This window comes from Hippocampus guttulatus, chromosome 11 (genome assembly GCF_054856545.1).
Source record: "Hippocampus guttulatus isolate MCC_2025c chromosome 11, RoL_Hgut_1.0, whole genome shotgun sequence".
NCBI classification, from domain to species: domain Eukaryota; kingdom Metazoa; phylum Chordata; class Actinopteri; order Syngnathiformes; family Syngnathidae; genus Hippocampus; species Hippocampus guttulatus.
The window spans coordinates 9784418-9807423 of NC_141271.1; the positions used below are offsets into that span (position 1 = coordinate 9784418).

At 39.9% G+C, this 23006-nt stretch overlaps 1 protein-coding gene across 5 annotated transcripts; it reads left to right on the forward strand.

The window, feature by feature from the left end:
- The first annotated feature begins 890 nt into the window (after positions 1 to 890).
- LOC147198004 (LIM and senescent cell antigen-like-containing domain protein 1) lies at positions 891 to 22809 on the forward strand. Of its 5 annotated transcripts, none has more exons than XM_086123801.1 (10): positions 891 to 1057; positions 13618 to 13777; positions 14200 to 14266; positions 14393 to 14513; positions 15671 to 15820; positions 16417 to 16567; positions 17669 to 17761; positions 19139 to 19187; positions 19274 to 19349; positions 21600 to 22809. In XM_086123801.1, exons 1-10 carry the CDS (start codon positions 1029 to 1031, stop codon positions 21712 to 21714), a joined length of 1011 nt encoding a protein of 336 aa, XP_085979927.1. In that variant the 5' UTR covers positions 891 to 1028; the 3' UTR covers positions 21715 to 22809. The 5 variants fall into 5 exon arrangements, with proteins under 5 accessions (XP_085979927.1, XP_085979928.1, XP_085979926.1 ...); XM_086123802.1 differs by lacking the exon at positions 891 to 1057 and adding an exon at positions 3747 to 3818; XM_086123800.1 differs by lacking the exon at positions 891 to 1057 and adding an exon at positions 5962 to 6211.
- Positions 22810 to 23006: the final 197 nt, after the last annotated feature.

Below are 23006 nucleotides of genomic sequence, written 5' to 3' on the forward strand. Positions count from 1 at the left end.
AGCAGAGTTCTTCTGTTTCCAGGAATAACAGTCTGTTGCTGTCACAGAATATCCATTCCCTCCCATAGGCAGGAGGCGGGGTCCTAAGGATTTCCTTTTAAGGGAAAAAAAGTGGCGCTTGTACCATAATGGTGCAACCACTGGAGGAAATAACAAAAGGCTTCTGTATCTGCTGAAGGAAAGACATGCGACAATGATTTTGCTTCCTTTGAGACACGCTTGCTGTTATCGTGTTTGTCCGTCGCCCCACCGCCCCATCCCAAATTAGCATTTATCAATCTCTTTTTTTTCTTTTTTTGTGGTTCAAGCAAGTGACAATTAAGAGTATCCATAATCTCAATGTTGAAACTTAGAATTAATAGGTGTGGTTCGAAAGTACCAAGGAAAAATAAAAGAACGCTACAGTATTGTCAGAAAGAAAGCTACTAAACTGGCCATAGTGTACATGACATTTTCTTTATTGGGAAAAAATGCCCCGCTTTAACGTTAGTCAGTTACATTGAACACTTTGGCACCTAAATATTGTGCTGATTTCAGAGGACATAATATCGAAAAAAAAGTATGAACGGATGGGTCGATTTTGGCAGAAAAAAATGTAATACAGCGGTGTAGATTTACTGATTGTAAAACATTGTATAAAGTTAGTTTAAGCCTCATTAAGGGTTCCCTTTTGTAAAATAAAAGTTCTTCTACGTGTGACATGGTATAATCGCACTCTTCGAAAACACGAATACATGGGTTTGAATATCGCACAATATGATTTCATGAGCTGATGAATTTAATTTTGTCGTGCAAATATGTTTTGATTTTTTTTGTAAACGTAAAATTGTTTTAGTTTGAAACTTACAAAAACGGAAGTACTGGGTCCAGTTGGGGCCAGCTTGAAGGCGTAAACCCACAAGGAGAAGGCCTCTTCTCGCTCTGGTTGAGCAGAGACCATCGCTCCTACTTGCGTTCCATTCGAGACTCTCAACATCTGTCAGCCCGAACGCAGAAATAACAACTCCGATCCGGGAAAAAGCCAAAAGATGCTCGCTATAACTGAAATGACAAACGGGTGAGTCAAAAATTCATCACTATCTCCCGAGGGGAATATTTTCATGAAAAGTTGAGAAGTTGAGTTTTTTTCTTGTTGGGAAAGGGGGGGGGGCAGTACCGGCATTTTTTTCATCTCCCATACAGCTGAGTAAAGTTGCATTTAGCGCTGATAATATTGTTTATATATCAATATCTGCAGTAACAAATCTCACCATCGTCACTCGGTTTACTCGCCAATGTCCCCTCCTGTTGATTTTATGGAAGGGCTTGAGACTAGAAACATGTTCCCTCGATTTCTAAAAATTGAATTCATTCAAACATAACATTTCCCCATTTTCTACACTGATTGTCCTGCATTTTTTTTCTTACTAGAAAAGGCTATGATGTGACTAAATAGAGCTCCTTCCTTCACTTCAACAGAGTTCCTCTGCACCGAGATAGCGTTAAACTGGAAACAACAAGCACAGTTTCCCCACTTAATCTTTAATAGAATGAAACAAGTGTACAGTAAACATCAGATGAAGACAACCCTCGTCAACAAAAAATGCAGATTTTAACTGATTTGTTATTGGCAAAAAATATTCAAACTTACCCAGCCCTGGGGGGGGGGGGTATACTTGAATCCTTCTGCTGTAGTGGTGTTCATCTCACATTATATTCAATAATTAAATAGTTGATTTATTTCCTTGCTCTACTGCTCTTACAGTAGTATTGTGATGCATAGTTTCACATTCTCTTGGTACATATCTACGAAATTATCGACAATTTTCAGTTGAAAAGGAATGGAACGTATTTGTTGTTAAAATGATGTTCCTGCATGTAGAGCAGACCTGCCTCCTCCCTTGCCAGAGATGACCTCACAGACTCCTTGACAGAACCTACTAGGGCTTTCTGCACCACTTCCTGTCTGTCCACTCTCTCGGGGACTGTTTGATTCTTCGTGCATTTCCTTCTTAATGGCAACAGTCTGGCATGAATCTGGCTTTCTAAAGCCGGCTACATTTGTATGAAGTAAGCATTGGGCGTTTTACATTTGGCCTCTCTGACTCTGCACTTTGTTGATACAACTTGAGCTCATCCCAGTCTCCAGCTTGAACGTGACCTTGTTTGGAAGAGCACTGCTCTCATGAGATGAAGTAAGGGACCAACTATTACATTGCTATTGTGAAATGTATATTCAGTGCAACTTACATTCCTACCATGTCCTTTTTATTTGTGTGAACTGTAATCACCTTTTACTGGTCACTCCAGGATCTATGCTCGCGCTCTAAGCTGTGCAATTAAGACTTATTTGGTCTCAAAGGACTACAACAAACCACAGTTGAGGACTTCCATCATGATGTTTTTTGGCCCGAGTCTATTTGGCCTGAGCAGAACTGCACCCGCACAGACTGATGCACTTCTGTAGAAAGGTTCTGTAGGGATAGTGATGACAAAGAGGTGCTGCGCCATGGAACTTTTTGAGAGAAACATACAATTAATCACTGGAAAAGTCAAACCGCTGTCCTGATGTCAGCTAAGACCTCAGCATATACTGTACCTCAAACCCGTTACTAAATAAGTGTTTGAAGAGGAGGCTATTTCACTTCATTTTACATTTTGATGTTGACAGCGATTTACTTATTTTTGCAAGCAATAATAAACTATTGCTTAAAATATTTTATGTTGAGAGGGAAGAAATTTCATCTGTGCTGTATGTTATACATACAGTACATTTGACAATAAAGTTAATCCAATCCAATCCAAAACATTGCCTTTACATCATATTTGCAGTTCGTCAGTGGCAAATTCCCATATTCACGGTCTGTTTTATGAAACCCATCCCCCATTTTTGATTAAAAAACTTGCATCTTGTGGAATTTTTAGATGATTATAAACCTTGAGGTGGGGTGTCAATTATTCCGATATTTTTGCTATTTATGGCTAGACTCAGTCCCTGTGCCCCACAAAAAGCAAGGGTTCACCAAAACCCAAAGCCAGTACACTGGAATAAAGGAATCGCTGGAATTGACCTTTAATGGCCACTGATGGTGTAGTGGTACACTGCGACTTGTGAGCCTGACTTGTGAGCGGGCAGCGTGGAATCGGTTTCCGCTCAGTGACGGTGTGGATGTGGGTAGGAATGGTTGCTTGTCTCTCTGTGTGCCCTGCGACTGACTGGCGACCAATTCTGGGTGTACTCCGCCTTTTGCCCCAAGTTAGCTGGCATAGGCTCCAGCACCCCCCGTGACCCTGTTTAGGATAAGCGGTGTTGAAAATAGATGGATGGATTTTTAACAACACTTGCCACAAGTCCCCCAACAAATGAGTACGTTGCAGCACTTCTGAACAATGATGATCATCATGTCATCTTGAGGTTGTCTTTTTATGACCGTGGTTTATCTGTCACATACCGGTACTTTGTTCCACTTTTTTCACCTAGCATGCTTTTGGGGCTGTACTACCGGCTTGGCTAACTGTCAGCCTGATTTCAGTAGTCTGCTGTCAACTTTCAACACCACAAACAGTCTCTTTATTACCCTCCTCCTCCTTCTCCTCATCCCAATGGCACATTTTCTCCATTGCTCCTTTTTTATGCTTTCTCACCCCTTTTCTCACAAAGACATGCTGGCATAAAACCACAAATGGACACACACACAAATTGACACCCACCCCCACCAGGCACACACACGCAGGAAGTGATGTGGCCATGAGATAGAAGCGGTAGTGTTTGCGGTGACAGCAAAAGGAACTTTAGCAACACCAAAATGATCTTCATTCCTGTCTGACATACCACACTGGTAAGATGCATATGTCCTTGGGTGTCTTGAAAGGCGCTTATAAATAAAATGTATTATTATTATTATTATTATTATGTTTTTGAATTGTTAAATTAACCTCCCTGTTGCATTAAGCGGTTTCTTCATCAAGAAATGCATTCCAGTTGTAAGATTAGTACCATGTATTGATATATATTTTTTAAATTCTAGCTTTACAATCTTTTTATGATCTACATTGGGTATTTCCTTTAAGTTATGAGTGAGTCATTGCAGAAGTTAATTTTCACAAGGACAAATCCTTTTTGTGCATTTTTGCTCTCAAACTGATTTGAACTACGTTTTCAGACAAAAAACAGACCCCCCCCCCCCTCACCACCACCACCAAGTGAGAATTCAAGCAGAAGTGATGTTGTACCTCCGTTGTCCACACAGTGGCAGCGAAGTCGTTTGGAATTTTGGAATTATCCATTCAGCTGTGTTTGTCCAAATCCCAGATGATAGACTGTAGTTGCAGCGCTTCATTTGCTTTATCAACAGTGAATCCGAATGACATGAAAATGATTTTTAACCGACGGCAATGTACAGCTGAAATGTGTCCCAAACGTTGTAAATGTTACTGAGAGCCGACCTAACAGCTGAGATGAAGGATCGACTCTTGCTTTTATCCAAAAATGAATTCTTCTGAGGTATAGAATGAGAATCTTATTTACTAGACTGATTGTGATATTTACTAAAATATTTGTGGGCATTTACATTCATTTTGGTCTTGAGCTGGACAGTATAATTTGATGTTTGTTTGTTTTTCATGACATCACATTGTCCTCTTTTCATTTTCATAAGCAATTTTCCGATCAGTGTCTTTGAAGAAAGTGTCGTGTTCGCAGTCCATGCTGTCATGAATTATTCATTGGTTGGCATTCTCATCTTTCAATAGCTTATTGTGACTGCTGAGAACAAATCTTGAATTATGATCAGCGAGGATAATACAAAGTACATTCAAATAGGCGGGGGAGGGAGGGGTGGAAGCAGCAAGCCCATTTGTCCAGCAGCATTTTGATTCCCCCAAAACATTTTTGAAATGTGTTGCTCAGTTTAAGCATCTACGGGGCATTTGTTTTCCTGGGATGCCATGTTCGACCAACTCCTCTGCTTATTTTCAATTGATTCATCAGCCCCATCTAGTGGACTGAAAAAGTTTTTCATTTTGTCACTTACGTCCTGAAATGCATTTATCTCCTTTGTTAGTGGTGGCTCAAAGGTCATCAAACAGCGGTCCTTTGACTGAATGTGAATTCAGTGTAATTAATTGATGTGACATGTTTCTAATGTAAATGGGTGCCTTGGCTCAATAAGGTTGGGGAATATTTTTCTGAATTTACTGTAGTTCGACTTATTGTCTCTTGGTTCGTCTTTCTCCACCTCCGTTTGTCATTGGGATTAGGGACTTGTTTCTGTTTTAACTGAACTTAAAAAAAAAACAAATACTGATACAAACTACAGTTGTATGCTTCATATTTTAAGAATGCTTGAAGTCCTTTGTAATGACAGAATGCCTCAAATGAATCAGTGTGTCACTTAGCCCTCTAGGACTCCTAATTATTCACCATGCCAAGTTTTTTTTTTTGTAATGTGCAAGTGGTCATAATGATAATCAATCCATTGCTTGTTCATAATTCCAGGCAGCAATAATGTGCTCAATATATCATAGGCAGTAAAACACCTATTACATTCACATTTAAAACACATATTTTCATTGTTATTAAAACTACCCAATATAATCAAGGAAATATAGTCAAATGCCTCCCTGCCAACAGCCTCCTTTGTGTTCTGGCAGAAAAAGGTGCATGAAGATTTGAATTTACCAATTAAACTTTGTCAAAGGTTAGCTTTATGCCTAACCTTTCAATAAATGGTGTACTGTATCTGTTTGTCTCTATTGTGGTACTCTGCTGGCATCCTTGGATTCTTATTTTTCCCAAGAATGAGCTAGTGAGTAGTAGGCGGCAAACAGACAGCGGAGGCGAAGGCCGGAATGCCTTTCTCCTCCTTCTCTTCTCCACTTCCCTTCTACCTGCAGAAGGCGGTCATAGGCGGTTGATAGGTGTGCAGGCGGTGTTACCACACCTCTGCACGTCCTTCCTCAAGACCGTGTGCCCTGGAGGTGTGTCAGTCAGATAAGGGGCTAGAGCGACACAAGCATAATCTTTTGATTTGGAACAACCCTGAACACACACACACTTTCTCTGGCACATTTCTGGCCCAGCGGGTCGTGAGCTCGGAGCAGACGAGGAAGGAACGGCAAAGGTTGGCGGGGAGATGAACTCTTTGAGACTCAAGGCGTTGTCAAATTCGGGCTTGTACAGGCGAAGACAGGAGAGACCAGACAGTTATGGTGTGCTTGGGGATGGCTTCAGGTACGTCAACCTTTTTTTGTGACTTGCGGTTACTCTCCTCATGCATGAACCATTCTCACTAAATCAGTTCTGTGTTGTAGTTGTAGGTTGGTAACCATTGTTGTGCAATCAGAGACACGTAAGACCAGGAAGGACTAGGCAGAAGTGATTATGTTAGTGTCCAGCTTCCGTCATGACCTCAGAGTCCCATAGTTTCTCTTCTTTGAACGGCACATAAGGTTACTTTGTTGTTTCACAAGAATGGACAGATTAATGCTGATGGTGATTGCCTTGGACAATTTGTCCATTACCAATGTCTCGATTTTAGGGGGGTGGATTTTGACTAAAAATGTTGAGAGTTTATTGGTCCTTTGTCCCAATCAATAGCCCATTATCTGAGCCTTTGGACTTTACTTACAGTTTATATCAGACTGGGATTTGTCTTTGTTGTCTTTCGGAGGAAAAAATTATCGACTGACATTGATTAGGCAAGACGTTTGCAAAGTAGTGCATTTCATTCTTCTCAGATGAGTAGGACGGGGGCACAGCATGTGGAATTGCGGTGTGACCATACATCAACACAAGTCCTTCCCCTCCTCAAGTGGTTGCAAGGAATGTTGCAATGTGAAGAATGTAGACACAAAGAGGGGGTTTGTCTTTAAAGGTGTCCCCGGTCAAGTTAAACAAAGTTTGATTTGGTGCCTCTGTACAAAATGATCTGCCGACGTTCCCCAAGTATAACATTTTTAGTATATCCTAATCCCTTGCAGCACTCGCACCATCACACTCCGGAGCAAGCTTTGACTACAATAATGTTATTAAACAATGCTGAACATTATTTTATTGCTACAGCGCTTACAGTCTATTTGACTATTAACTATTATTGTACCTTATGTCAGAAATATGATGAACCATAATCTTTGTGAGCATTGGTAACTCATCAGTGATATAGTTGTGCAAAGGACACACAGCTAAGCTATTGAGGTATTCAAAATTTGCTGCAATTTCCTGTCATGACAGAGACACAGAGATCAGAAAGGCTGAGATATTATTGTAACAAAATTCAATCAGCACTTAAATGAACTTGGTTACTGGTGAGTGTATTTGCTACTTATATATTGATGGTTTACGTTGAGCTACTAAAAGGTTATACGTCCCTATTTGTGTTCTTTGTTGCCATGCGGACTCAAGTGGGACTGGAGATAGTGCAGGTCAAATTGGGCGTCGTGACTTGAGTGTGTGCGTGTGTGTTTGCTTGGGTGGGTTTGTGCATATACTTGTGCGCTTCCCAAGCTGCGCTCGAGTCTTTGTTCCCTTGGTTTCTGTTGACACTGTACATGTTTATGCTAGCAAGGTGTCCGGTACATTTTTCAGCCTGTGTCTGCTTGCATGGCACTAGTTCAAGAGCTACTTTTAAAATATTTTCCTTTCCAAAACATTAATTGCAAGATTAGGGTTAATTATCATGTTATGGTCTGTAAAAATTGTATGAAAGTTGATTGATTGTGGTCAAGAGTTGTTCCGGAGCACCACTCCATGTAGAAATAAGTTAACGAGATGGTGGCAAGCCAGGAGGAAAGAGTCTCCAAGTGACAGAGAATGTCCAAAGTTTGTGATCATTAACAAAAAAGATCAAGTGCGCTGCATACCACATCATATCTACGATTGGCAACACAAGGGAACATACCAATGTTAACTTATTTAATATTGTCTACCTTTGCTACTTAGAACGCATTGTAATGTACCTGTGAGTGGCTCAAGTTATATAGACACAGCCGCTCTCAATCGCTGTGTCTATATAACTTAACAAATGGTAAGAAAACAAACAAATTACAAGCACATTCATACATTAGCTGCCGATAGCTGCAACTCACACCGAGTCACTCAACGTTGAGGTTAGCCAGGTAACAGCCAGCCAACTCTACACTCTCATACATTGACACCCACGTCACTCACCAGGCCAGGCCCTAGATTTTAGAGCCATACACACTCAAAGTCACAGATAATATCGTAGAACACGATGGTCATGAGGACAGCAATATAATACCTGTACCTCATATGCAAATTATGTGTGTTTAATAATGAAAAGTTGCACAGTACCTGCCTGCCACCACCATCCCTACAGAACAATTCTACAGAAATGCATTGGTTTGTGCAGGTTCATTTGTGCTCCGCATTGTCAGAGATTGTGAAGAGTGCTCGATAAAAATGTATCCCCAGACTTTTTCCTCCTACGACAAGTACACTTCTGGTGGTACTTGGTATGCTTCTTTATCAATTCAGTCAGTAGTCTCTTGCCACCTAACACATTATAAAAGGGACTTTGATAATGTATTGGCTATGCTCTTATCAGACTGTTGGACTCCTGCTGTTGTTGTATAGCTCATCTCGTCTGTCTGGGGAAGGTCGGTTTTATATTACCGGCAGAGGAGAATTAGGGTACGCTACATAATCAGAGGCATTTTTATTTTTAATACATTTAGCACAATATTGTATCACGAACGTACAACGGAGCACTATGAAGACAATAGTTCTTTGAAAAAATAAAATGAAGTTTCAAAGTATCAATCTGTCACCGCAATAGTCATTCCAGTGAGATTTTGAACATAATTTTTAGAATTGACAGGTATAAAATTGGCTGGTCGTTTTTCTGTCCCAGTTTTCTAATCCTGTTGAAAGGCAATTTCAGGCATATTTAGGAAAATACTGAACTATAACAGAATGACTAATGGCTAGAAGAATCCTTAAAAATTGTGATTTTAAGACCTTTCTAGTTCGTAGGGCTGGGACAAAGTTGGGAAACTTTGTTGCCGCAGGCTCTTCCAATAATAATCTTCCTTGTAATAGGGTGGTACGCTTTGCATCATTGTACAAAGGGCTGTAATCAGGAGGAAAGCTTGTGTGTGTTTCCTCCTGTCGCTGATTAGATTTTCCCCTCTTTCCTTAGCCCAAACTGGGACAGGTGACTTTTCTGCATTCAATATTCTGTTATGGCAAAGTACTGATAAGTTTGTGTTTTTGTTTTGTTTTTTGCCTGGTGAAATCTTTCCCTGCATGAGTCATTATAACTGCCTGTAGTTACACAATCCTTTGATGCTTAATTAGTTTACTATACTATACAGAATATATATTATATACAACGAATAGGTGGCATTGAGTCTTAATAGTGGAAACAAATACAACTGTGCAGCTATATACAGTATTACGTGTAAACAGTGACCCTCCCCCCACTCTCACGCGGGCGCGCGGGCACACACACACACACACACGCACACACACAAGCAGCTGCCAGCACAGATGAGGGTTCACTGGGTGTCTATCTGACAAATGGAGTCATTTCAAAGACTAGAGGACTAGGAGATGCAGTTGGCATATAACAAAACCAAATTCCCCTTTGTTCTTCGGAGATTGCACAGTGGTGCAAAATAAATAAATATGAATGCAATATGCTCCTTAAAAACATCTCCTTAAGTGCCATTGGATCATGCTGAGACACACACACACACACACACACACACTGTTACTGTGTATAACTTTAGCCGAAACCTGGAGATGTTTGTGATTCACAAATAGGTTTAACTGAAATATGACTCCCAAAAAAGGTCAAAGTAAGGTTTCTGCCTCAAAGCTACGCAGTGATGATTTTTCAGGGTATTTTTTTCAGTTGTTTTAATGTCTTGTAATGTCCCTAAAAGTTGTCAAAGGTAGATGTAGCTCCTCGTGCATGCTCAGTGTCTTGATATAACAATCAATGAAAACAATTGAAATGGAATAGGTATATTCACACGCACACACAGTGCCAATGGCCACAATTCATGCTGATTCACTCAACAAGCAAACTAGCTAATGGGTTAACCAGAGTCAACTATCTCCATGCCTGCCTTTTGCTGACACCCACGTCACTCATCAGACAAGGCCCTGCCTTTTAAAACCATCCACATTCAAAGTCACAGATAAAAAGTGAGGATAGTCAAACAGGAGACAAAAATAATACCTGTACTCACATGCATGTTACAGTGTTGAAGTAAATTGATGGGATAATAAGTAGAGTACTTGATTTGTAAAAAATATATATTTGACCATCGCACCCCTATTTGGAAACTACATGTTTGTGTGTTAGTACCCGTGTGTAGGTGTGCATGAGTGTGTGACCGCTCAGCAGGCAGACGTCAGAATCGGCTCTTCATTTCAGTAACTGGTCCAATAATAGACAGCAAGTTCGACAGGCAGGAGACTGTGTGTGTGTGTGTGTGTGTGTGTGTGTGTGTGTGTGTGTGTGTGTGTGTGTGCGTACGTGCGCGCCTGAAAAAAGAGAGCGTGTTGATATGGGAAAGGAGTGAGTGGGTGTGTGTACTTGCATGAGAAGAGGGAGAGACTACACCCATCACAGTTTGACGAGTGGGCCAGTCTCCCGCTTGCTTTTTGGATTACTGGAACTGGGAACTTTGAAAACTCAGTCTGGGTCCCTGTTCAAGAGCGCAGATGAACGGCCGTGCTTTACCGCCTTCCATCCCTGAGGATGGCGAGGTCTTGGACTACAATCCACAAGGGGAGATGAATGGTTACCATCAAAGGTTTCGGGATGGGGATGGAGGAGAGGCAGAAATGCTGGTGTCCAAGTCCCAGAGGCGGAAAAGCGACGTCAAAGTCTATAAGGAGTTTTGTGATTTTTATGCACGCTTGTAAGTACAGAAAGGACACTTTTACATTGTGATTACTTGTTGAAATTGTTGATGTGCAAAGTCTGTTAGAATCTGCTGTAGTTCTACAATAGTATGCTGTTCCTAATACCGAATCAAGACTTAAAAAAGGAATTCATAAAGTGTAGTGGAAATTATGGGTTGATTCCATCTTTGATACTGTTAGTATCAAAATGATTTCCTACTCTGAATTTGTCATCACAATTTGCAAATAACACATGTGTTGACTGAAATGCCGCTGACCGTGTTAACAATGCTGAAACCTCATATGGCTTGGTGGCGGTGGATGCGTTGGGACGTCCTGTCTTCACATAAACTGATACTTCACTGGCCCGTTAGCTGCGACCTTGGAGTGTGACCAAATGTGAAGAAATGAAATTATACAGAGGCTGGTTCTTACCGACTGGTTGCATTTTTTTATTTTTATTTTTTTTTGTGCATTCATAGCGTCAAACTGTGTAAAAACACAGAAAATCAGCTATTTTTGTGCCAAGTGGGAGGAGTGCTTATGCAAACTAGAAAATGCCAGCTGGTATCCTGAGTATGTGACCATGAATGACATGAAGGCTAAATATAAATGCTATATTTACTGAACGAGGACATGAAGTCATCAGCGGATTGGTTGAAGCGAAAGGTTTCTTCTTTATGGTCTTCTTGTCTTGATTTTTCAGAAAACTTACATTTATAAATTTCATGGTAACTGCATGTATTAAATTGAGAGAAAATGTAGTTTTCATTTGACTGAAACGTTGTATAATATTGTTGTTTAAGCGTGAAGCATATCTCAGCTGATTTTGTATAGGGGGCGGAGTTCACCCTGGACTGGTCGGTTCTAAGGAGGCTTTATCCGACTCGTTTTGGGTTTATCAGAATTTTTGTTTGAACAGATTTTAATGATAAACTGACTGACTGACCATTTACGTCACAGTCCAAGTAAACAAGGTCATTGACAACAGTTAGTTTTCTTTACATCCGACAAATGAGAGGTGGGTAGGGATTTTTCTTATTAAATTAATCAGATGATTCATTTTGGGATTGTAGAGCCTTAGCTGAGGTCTGTACTCTCTTGAGAGCCCTTCTAATTTTGAGGATGCCTTTGGAAAAATGTAAGTTCAAATTGACACCCAGAGATATAAAACATGTTTTAATGAGTCCTGAGCACATTCTTCTATATAGAAAAGCAATACAAATTTGTCACATGCTGAATGACATTCGTAAACATTTCTCAATTGATTGCTTATTATTGAGGTCTTACATTTGACTGAGCGCAGCTGTAGAATCGGAACAAGGATGAGGTCCTCACCAGTAAACATGACGTTCTTAGCAGCAGAGTTGGCCATTCCACTGTTTTTAGTGAAGAAAGTCTGTTCTCCGATGAGGCAGTGGCAGAATACAGGGTGGAAATGCCAAAGGGATGTATCACTTCCTGCCTTTAATCCTGTCAGGCAGGGCTGACTGTGCATGTTACCTAAGGTCTGAATCTATAGATTATAGAGCAAATATATAGTATTATTTGATGTTTACAGTATTTCTGCAACATACTTTCATTTACTGAGATGAGATTGTAAGGAGACATCCATAAATCACAAACCATAAATACCGGTACATTATTTTTAAAAAAGGAACCCCATTTTCTCCAGGTTAGATTCTCTCAACTCTTAACAACGCAAATCAAGTAATTAATTAGTGGTGTGTTTTAATATATGGTGTATATCTTACTACAAAGATATAGTCAAATACATTACATCAGCACATTTTCACACTCATTTTGGTTTTCACATCCACAGCAAATCTTCTCCACACCCAGAATGTGACACCGATGACTAGGCCTCGCCTAGTTTTCATGGTCTCGTGATAAAATGGTATGAATCCTGTCAAGGAGGTCATGTTTTCATTGCTGTTAATTATTTGTCCAGTTGGATTCTCTTGAGTGTCTGATTGATTTTCTTTTTCATGGAAACATAATAACAGTTTCTGATCTTATCCCCAATCAATCTGACATATTTTTCATGAATCCAATAAGGAGTTAAGACTTGTGAGTGTGCTTTGGTGCAGTTCTTTGCTGTCATAAAAGAACACAACGCTTTCTACAAATGTTCAGCACTGCATAATTGCTATCAATTGATCACCGCTTTAAAGGTCAAGTGTGAAGTAAACTTGGCCAACCATTCTTTCAGTAATACTTGACTATGAACCCACCCAGGTTCATAGTTAGACCCATAGCAACACGCTTAACACAATTTTTTTTTTTTAAAGATATCCTTTATTTGTCCCACACTGGGGAAATTTACAGTCTACAGCAGCAAGATTGTGGGTAGAAAGAAGAAAGAAGAAAAAAAAAAACACAGAATCTCCGGCGAGTGACGTCATTTACAGAATGCCGAGTCACTAGTCAGCCATTGTAATGCATTGTTGATTGTCCTGTTAACTGCTCTTTCCCAATTGTTATTGAGTTATTCGGCGAAATGCCTTGGTGCTGCGTGGCGATGCACTGTTCACATTCAGGCAAACCGTTGTTTGAGTGGCCGAGAGAAAAGAATAGGGCATGTAAATGGACCAGAAAATTGGAACGATACACTTTTGTCCTCGCAAAGCAAATTAATTTAATGTCGGTCGACATAAAAACAATTCGTTTGGGGTTTTCTAAAATTAATTCGCAGTTGACCTTTAACTTGTGAACGTGACAGTGCTCCCAGGAACTAATCCCAATTTTATTTAATCCTTTAGCAACATGGCCAACGCCCTTGCCAATGCCATGTGTGAGCGCTGCAAGAGTGGCTTTGCTCCGGCAGAGAAGATAGTGAACAGCAACGGAGAACTTTACCATGAGCAGTGCTTTGTGTGCGCTCAGTGTTTCCAACAGTTCCCCGAGGGACTCTTCTATGAGGTAAAGCTACTGTTTGGTTCATATTGTATTACCTCAACAAGTGTATGACATCATCCTTCAATAACCTCCTGCTCCCCTTGGTCAATGAAATGTAATTCTTAAAACACACTGTAGCAACTGCGTGAGCAATACCTGCTTTGGGAAGCTATAATGTTACATTCACACTAATCCAAATATAACTGAAGGATATTGATTTGAGTATTGGTACAGTATTGAGTTTTCAGAGTCTACTTACAGTAAACGTGTCTTGCCTTTTTTTTTTTTTTAAATGTGGTCTGTAACAGTATTCATGATCACCTCATTGTTCCTCCTGCTCATACTGTGAATAAATAATCCTTGTCTTTTTGTCAATTTTTTTTTCATGAATGGTAAACTTATGACACCAAGCGATAACTGTGAGAAACCTTCAAATGTGTTTACAGTTTGAAGACAGGAAATACTGTGAGCATGACTTCCAGATGCTCTTTGCTCCATGCTGCCACCAATGTGGTAAGTATATAAACTGTACTCAAAGGAAACCCATTTGGGCAAAGGGATGCTGGATCCTCAAAGAAGTAAATATCCAAGAGATCTGTTTCTTATGAACAAACTCATTGTAGTGATGTCCTGTCTCAGGTGAATTCATCATTGGCCGCGTCATCAAAGCCATGAACAACAGCTGGCACCCGGAATGTTTCTGCTGTGACATCTGCCAAGCCGTGCTTGCCGATGTTGGATTTGTTAAGAATGCCGGCAGGTCTGTGTTACCTTAAATCGTGATACATTTATTATTCAGGGTTTTTCCTGGTTCAAATTGAGTCAGAGTTTGTCCCATCCTGACCATGCGCCACGGCGTGCATGTGTTCTAGAAATTCAACGGACTCACTTTCTTTTACAGGAAACAAACTTTAAGTTAAGAGTTCCAAAAACAATGACTGTTATCATGTTGAAGCGTTCATTTATTAAAATTGGCTTAATAAAGGCCTCTTCCTAGAGTCCACAAACTCTTGTGTAAGGACTCATGAAGTCTCACAAGTACGGTACTGCAAGGTGAAAAAGTGCAGCGTATTAAAAAAAAAAGTCAATAGAGTAAACGCACAAGTGAGCACTATGGTGTATGATTTAAAACAAGCAAGCAAAGCTAACAGGGCTAACGTCACTCGGCCATAAATCAGAAGTGAAACTCGTGTCCTCGTTTTCTTCTGTCAGGGTATGTAGAAGCATGACACCTGTTTTTGAAGATAGCAGCGGCTCGGAAGTCTAAACCGTACGCGACAAATCGTTTAGTAGCCCACAAAAGTCCACGATGCCAAAAGGTTGGTCGCCAAGTGCCCACAACATCAGTGGTGAAATCAGATCGCATCGTTTGAGCACTTGGCTCCTTTCTGGCAAAATAATTACGGTACACTTTTCCTGTCTTGGCAGCGCAGCAATTTTCATAAACTTTTAGAACGCCGTCCTACCAATGACCACCCCCCTTTTTTTTTTTAATGTTATTAGATTTATTGACAAGACGACGTAATTCCGATATTTATCGCGCATCCCGAGTTTGCGGTGTGTTTTGGGGCGGCATGTGCACAGGACACGGAGGTGTACCGGAGCTCGGTGAAAGAGGACGTGAGCCTTTGCTTCTGGTTTTTCCCGTGTACTGTTGTTGATATAGCGCTTCCATAGTGGTGCAATGCTGCAACTGCATTTAAAATACCAAGCTGCCGCCGAGGCACATCAATCCCTCAATCAGCATAGTTGGAGCTTCACGCTGTGTTGAGCGATATCAATCGCTCTGACTGGGGATGGCACAAATTTAGCTGAAGGTGGCCGCCATGCAATTTTGAACGCAGGAAAAACCCTGGTATTGAAATTGTAGTTCAGAACATTAATGTTGTAACCTGTCCCTACTTTCGCTGCTATCAGGCACCTGTGTCGTCCGTGCCACAACAGAGAGAAAGCTCGTGGACTCGGCAAGTACATTTGCCAAAAGTGTCACGCCATCATTGAAGAGCAGCCCCTTCTGTTCAAGAATGACCCCTACCACCCTGATCACTTCAACTGCAACAACTGCGGGTAGGGATCGAGACCATACTGTACATGAGCAAGCGTGATCCAGAAACACAGTGCAAGAGCTGTATCACAAAATATGCCTTTCATACAACTTCGTGGTACATACAACAGTACAAATTGTGCAGAATCACTGAATTAAATATTCAAACTATGCACAAACAGGTTACAGGTTATCATTATTGGTGCTTGAAAGGGTTAAATGATTTTTTTTTAACAAAATAAAACCTTGGCTTCATTTTTGATGAACATCTTGGCATAATTTGCTTTTCTGTGATCATGTTAGCCATGATAGTGGTGACTATAGTTGGAGGGCCAAGTGATTTTTAACTTATAACTGTAAAAAATGTTTAGAATAACTGAAAAACACAAAAGCGTAACGTGAGATGATTACTAAATTTAACTTCATGCAGGAGGCAACACCAATGCAAATCACAAGCACAATAATAAAACAATTGTTTACTTAGTACATGCTCCTATTTTGCAGTGTAGCTCTACAATGCTACTGTTTTAAATCACATGTATCTTTTACGAAAGTGCAAATACAAATTAATACAATGACTTGACTTGAATGAGTAAAAATGTCCCCTCCCTGTCTGTAGAAAGGAACTGACTGCTGATGCCAGGGAGCTGAAGGGGGAGCTGTACTGTTTGCCCTGCCACGACAAGATGGGCGTCCCCATCTGCGGGGCCTGCAGGAGACCCATCGAGGGCCGTGTGGTCAATGCAATGGGCAAGCAGTGGCATGTGGAGGTCTGACCTCAAACGCTTTCAAACACATATTCACATATCTCATAATACAGGGTGAAACCAAAAAAATAGAATTTATTTGAAATATGACTTTCCGAGTAAGTGCATATGTCAGATAAACAAAGTAAGATGTATTTCTCATTATTTCATCGACATATTCAAACGCATGTACTGTAGATTTATAATGACACAAACACACTGATTTAATTTTACCTGAATTGATCATTTAAGTGAAAATTGGCACTGTTATTACTTTGTAGATATGAAATGAGGTCCGTTTTTGGGACACCCTGTATATTGGGCGTCAAGTAGTAAAGTTACAGCCTTTTCTAATCCTAGTCAATAATTCCACATCATGTAAAACGCTATCATTACTGTCAACAGTCTACAAGTCTTTTTTTTTTCATTGATTCTGTGTTGTTTCCTCAGTTAGGTGAACTTGATTTCATTCAATCAGATCATCTCTCCTTTATCTCCAGTGTCTCTTCTATCCCCCTCACATAAATGCAGCTATCCGTTTTTCATTCTTTCTGGCCACTTTGCTCTGTTCCCTCTTCCACGCGCAGCACCACGTCTGCACTTTATGCGAGCGCCCATTTCAGGGCCATCCATTTTTTGAGCGGAACGGTCATGCTTATTGCGAGACACACTTTGACATGGTGAGGCTTCTAACACTCGGCCTGATGTTTCTGCTGTCGCGAGTAGCTTTGCCTGGCCTCTGTAAAAGAGCTGCACTAATGTAATGTAAATGATAATGAATACATTATTAGGTGTTATATGGTTAAAAAAATTGAAATAACCACTTTTTCATTTGCTCTTAAAATGCTTTGTTTGTTGTTGTTTGTTTCTTTCTTTACCCAGCTTTTTGTCTGCTACTCATCCACACTGTCCTCATAAACAATCACATGACATGATATTAGCTATGGAACCCCTCCATGAATTCCCAACATAATAGAGAGCACTTTGCTCCTTCTCTTTCTATTCTCTATTTTGACTCATAATTGTGAAACAACACCGGAACAGGTGAACTGATCTGAACTAAAGTCTTGAGCTGACTTTGATGCAGAGCTAACTGTTTGTGCTTGACATTGGCCATGTTTGCAGCATTTTGTGTGTGCTAAGTGTGAGAAACCCTTCCTGGGACATCGCCACTATGAACGCAAGGGCCTGGCCTACTGTGAAACACACTACAACCAGGTAATATATTTATATTATGCGATACAGAAGGAAAAGTGTCATGGCTGCGTATTAGGGAGATTTGCGACCACATGTCGTAAGGATTTGACATGTGCATGCCTTGGTTTAAATACTGGCCATTCAGTGATTAATGGCCTGCTGCTCTGTCCACTTATAAAACAAAATCGATATATACCTGTATATGAATATATAGTAGACTCTTACATTTTCTTCTTTGGTGAAAAAATAAATTAAATAAAATAACAGATAGTGCCACTTGGTGGCTGTAATTACATTTGATGAGCACAAACCTTGACCTACGGTAGTTGCTTGCATGTCTTCTCCTTTTGTATTTTTGTGTTTGATTCTCGACTTGCAGTGGTAAAAAAAAAACTGATTTGAATCGGAAATTCGGTTGAGATGTAAAAGATGAATTGTTGATTTGTTCCACTTTAAAATGTACCGTCCTTGAGTTGTATCGCACCGAATCGCCTCTTCTAGGAGAGATGTACACCAAAAATAAAATCTCTGAAGGAAATGCCACATTTACAGTCCTGACAAGGTCATTCATATTGTAAAATGACAAAAAGAAGCTCATTGCAACCCGCCCTCATGAACTGGCTGTGCCATTTCAAATTCAAATTGTAATCCTACTGAATCGTTTTGCACCTTTACTTTAAGTATACCAGGGCTAATAGTTCGGAAAAATAAGATTTTTCATGACAGTTTGTTTTTATGTGATTTTGTATTTTCAATTCAGTTAGTTCTGATTAGGATTTTTTTTGTTTGGTTTATTTTAATTGGTTTTAGTTTAGTTTCAGTATTCGTTTTACTTTCTTTTCTATGGAGTATTTGTTGGGTGCAAAATGTTAAAATTTAGTGTTATGTAATAAAACTATGATTCTCAAATAACTGCTTGACCTTCCTTCTTCTCGACAGATGTCCAGCAATCACAAAAAATAAAACCGTTTACAATGAACCCTGAAAGCTCAGTATATTTAATTGAAAGAGGTAAAAGCAAAACCCCTTTTTTCTATAACTATAGTTAGTTTGAGTTAGTTTTACGCAAATAAGATGTAGTTTCATTTGTTTCACTTTTTTTTTAAAGCACAAAGCAAAAAAATCAATCAAACTTGAAAAAAATCCTAAATTGGGAGTGCTGTACAGTAGGAGTCTTCTTCATAACACAAAACGCCTGCAGAGCATCGGTGTCGCTGAAGGTTAAGGTGGCATGGGATCTGAATGTGTGTGTTTTGTAAAACCGGCCAGAGTGCGGCTGCTGAACTGTTTTTTATTTATTTATTTTTTTATTATTATTCAGATGCCCTAATATATTTATTAAGTGTTGCTGCAGCATTGCTAACATTGTTTTTTGTTCTCCCTTTCTGGAACTTTTAGCTGTTTGGAGATGTTTGCTACCACTGCAATCGCGTTATAGAAGGAGACGGTGAGATAACTTTTTGAGTTTTAAAAAGTTCAACAGTTGTTTCTTAATGCAGTCATAGTTCCATGATGCTTCTCTTGTGTTTTCAGTGGTGTCAGCCCTCAACAAGGCTTGGTGCGTCAACTGTTTTGCTTGCTCCACTTGCAACACCAAGCTCACCCTCAAGTAAGTAACAAACATGAACACGTGTACTGCCATAAACTTGTAAGTATTTACAGTTGAGCTTTCGTTTCTTTTTATTGTCTTTGTGTGGACTTTTCACACCCCCTTATCAGAACATGTTAATCTTTTAATTTTTTTCTCCATGATTATTGTACCTCTGCTTCTTTTCCTTCTTCTCTCCCTTCCTGCATGTCGCTCCTGTCTTCTTATTCTTCCCATCTTGTGGGACCCTCTTCGTCCGTGCTGTGTCAGGGATAAATTTGTGGAAGTGGATCTGAAGCCGGTGTGTAAGCACTGCTATGAACGTCTGCCGGATGACGTGAAACGCCGGTTGTCAAAGCGGGAGCGCGACTCAAAGGAGAAAAAGAAGAAACCGTTGATACCCATGTGTCTGTGATCCTCTCTCATTTCCTTCTCCACACTTCAGCTGTTCTTCTCTTGGTCAGTTCTCTTCATTCCTTCTGTCGTATGTGTTTAGTTGTTTCTACGTCAGTCATGCCACTCCTCTTTTTCTCCTACTTGCTGAGACAAAAAAAAAAAACGTTTTATCCTGGTGACGAGTACGACAATACTCAAATACGAATATGATGCACCACAATTTTTATCCTTTGGCTTTGGTGGAGTTCTGCACTACTGTATTCTAATAACATTCAAGTTTTCTGGCCAGTATGTTTCATCTATCGCTGGCATTAGATGCACCATAATATGACAAGCCTTTACAGCAGGGGTGTCAAACTCATTTTTTTCGCGGGACAGATTTCAGTGAGTTTCCCTTGAAGGGCCATTCTAACTGAAACCATATATAGAAGTCAAGAATAACGGTTTATTCACCTATCGTTTAAGTGACTAGAATGAGGGGTTTGGTCACAAGAAAATGCTTAGAGTGTCACTCTTATTTATTACAAATGAGAATTTAAAAATTTGATCGAGATTTTAGCAAGTATCATGAAAGTTGCCATCTTTGATTGCTTTCGCGGGCCACATAAAATGATGTGGCCGGCCAGATCTGGCCCCTGGGCTTCGAGTTTGACACCTGTTATTTACAGGATATTCATCTTAAGGCCCATTTTGGAATACTAGTAGGACAACTTTGGAATACTATTAGCACTATGTGTTACTAGTGAGGCAAAATTGTGGACTGGTTGTCAGCAGTGTGTGTTACTAGAAACTGCTGTATAAAACCCTGCTAGTTAGCATCTGGTACATCCCTTTTAGTACTAGTCGCTCACAAATGTCAACTCATGTACAGTTTTTTTCCTCACCAGTTACATAGTTATCTACCATGCATCTTGACATGGATATCAAGGATATGGCATAAATGCTCAAACGACTTTTCATACAACACTGTATGTGGTAACTCAATGCATTTCATACAAATATAATGACACACCAGTAATGGCTTGGGCCAAAATGTTTTACCGGAAAGACCGCATGACTACCGTATAGCGTGTTTTCTAGAGTGCTGTAGAATTGGACATATATCTGGAGTTGAGGTGGAGTGCAACTGTGCACGTTTCCCCATTTGACCATTTCTCAGCTACATATGCAAGTAGAGATTTAAGTTCTTGGAAAACGACTCCAAGCTCTGCATAAAGGGAAGTCGGATCAGTCACAAGTTGAAGGGACAGCTTTGTTTCACACGGGCTCTTGTTCTGTCTGAGTCCAGAGTGTAAGCCTTAATCACTTCCGGCAGCTTTTTTTGTATCCACTGTGGAAATGCGAGTGGAGTACCGCTGAGTTTGACACGTGCCTAGTCCAGCTAGCGATTATCCACCTTGTGTGGGAGGAACCCCAGAGTTAATCGAATTTAAGGCATTTGACAGCGAAAAGAGCCACTTCACACACGTGTCAGCAAGTTATTCCTATAGACATGTGAAAAAGCTTTCCTGTTTCGATGGCCTCTTTCACAGCAGTCATTTTTGAGATAATTAAATGACAAATTCAGTCACGGTTAATAGTGCCGTTAATTAGGGTTTTTAATTTTGCATTTTGTTAGGTTGCTGGAACCCAACATTGTTCTGTCATTTATTTTTAAATTGAAATCAGTTACCTTGGTCTACGTTTTTGTACATCACAAAAACCTGGCATTTCAGCAGGAGTGAGAAGGTTTTTTTTGTTGTTTTTTTAACCCACCCTATGTAGAACAAAAAAAACGAACATCATCAGAGGTGAATCAAATCTGCCATACGTGTAGTATGTTATATTGTTGTGTAAGTGAAATAAATAATTGCCATTGTCTGGTTTCTCCCACAGGAACAAGTTTGTGGAGTTTGACATGAAGCCGGTGTGCAAGAAGTGCTATGAAAAATTTCCACTGGAGCTGAAGAAGAGACTGAAGAAGCTGTCAGAAACCGTTGCACGGAAGTAAATGCGGCGTTCATGTCAACACCTGACATGTCTACATTGAGTCTTTTTACGTAGCACTGCAGAGCTTTGAGTGTCATGTAATGAGGGAGACTCTGTCACAAAGTGTGCTGTCTGTGTCATCTGCAGCTCAAAACAAACTTTCACATAGCTTCCTTTTTACACTTGTTATTTAACACATTGCGATGAATTGACTGTGTTACTGATGCTCTGGCATATTAAAGAGCAAGCCCAAAGTAAAATGAAGAAAATGTTTCTCGAATGCTTATGTATGAGATATTTACTTTTTGTTATTATCACTATATTATGTATTGTAAATGTGTATTTTCGCTAATATATATCAAGTAGTTGTTTCAGTGGCCTTCTTGTGTCTGTAACAGATTTGACTATCATTTCAAGTTGATTGGTTTGTTGTTTAGTGTTATGCATTGATTGAATGGAGATTTTATTGGTGCCGTTCTCTATTTCAAGTGTATTTCTACACCATGTGGCTTATGTTTACTATCCAATATACTATCAATGCATGCCTGACATGAAATCATAAGTTTGGTTCGAATTTTGCACTGGAAAAAAGGCTTCATAGTAGCCAGCTGCCTTTCAGAGCAACTGTTATGTTACAGTACAACTTGATGAATGGTGGCATTTGCATGTGGTGTTAAACATGTGTCGCCGCTGTTTGTAATCCAGGCAAAATTATCCTTTTACCCAACTCTCTTCAGACTCGACAACAAAGCCGACTGTCCAATCTGCTTACCCAGTATTGTTTAACCTGAACTGTATTTTGCCCTAAAAAGCAAATGTCTTGGATTCACTAGAATTACACATTCCACAGCGCAGCAAAACATGAGCCGTGTTTTTGTCCTGAATTTCACACCTGATGCCAGATCATTTCAATTATTCCATGTTAAAGTACATTCATATAGCCATTTATTTGTAATTCAGCCATACTTAAGAGTCACAGTGGTATACTATAGTTTGTTTTTTTTCTTCACATTGCTTGGCAATCACATAAACATGCCAAAATGTATGGCTGTAAACCATAATGCATTCGATAAAAAAAATTCTGTCCTCTCAGCCTAATAAACATGTATTTAAATTACGTGTGATGCCGTGTGATATTTGTTGTTTTTTTATGTGTGTAGATAGATGTAAATTGTCTCACACGTTAATTGACACACATTAGTGTGCCGTTAAATCATATTAAGAATGTGATGTGCACCTGAACCGTCTAAATTATCTCAAGAAAGCTCATATCTTCTGGAGCTCTTAAATGCAAAGAAATATTCCCAAATTGTC

Excerpts from the sequence above, each read along its gene's own strand:
- LOC147198004 (XM_086123799.1), top strand. The coding sequence starts at position 10,673 with ATGAACGGCCGTGCTTTACCGCCTTCCATCCCTGAGGATGGCGAGGTC. Across the intron at positions 14,267-14,392 it reads TCCATGCTGCCACCAATGTG|GTGAATTCATCATTGGCCGC; the intron begins GTAAGTATATAA and ends GTCCTGTCTCAG. Across the intron at positions 14,514-15,670 it reads TTTGTTAAGAATGCCGGCAG|GCACCTGTGTCGTCCGTGCC; the intron begins GTCTGTGTTACC and ends CGCTGCTATCAG.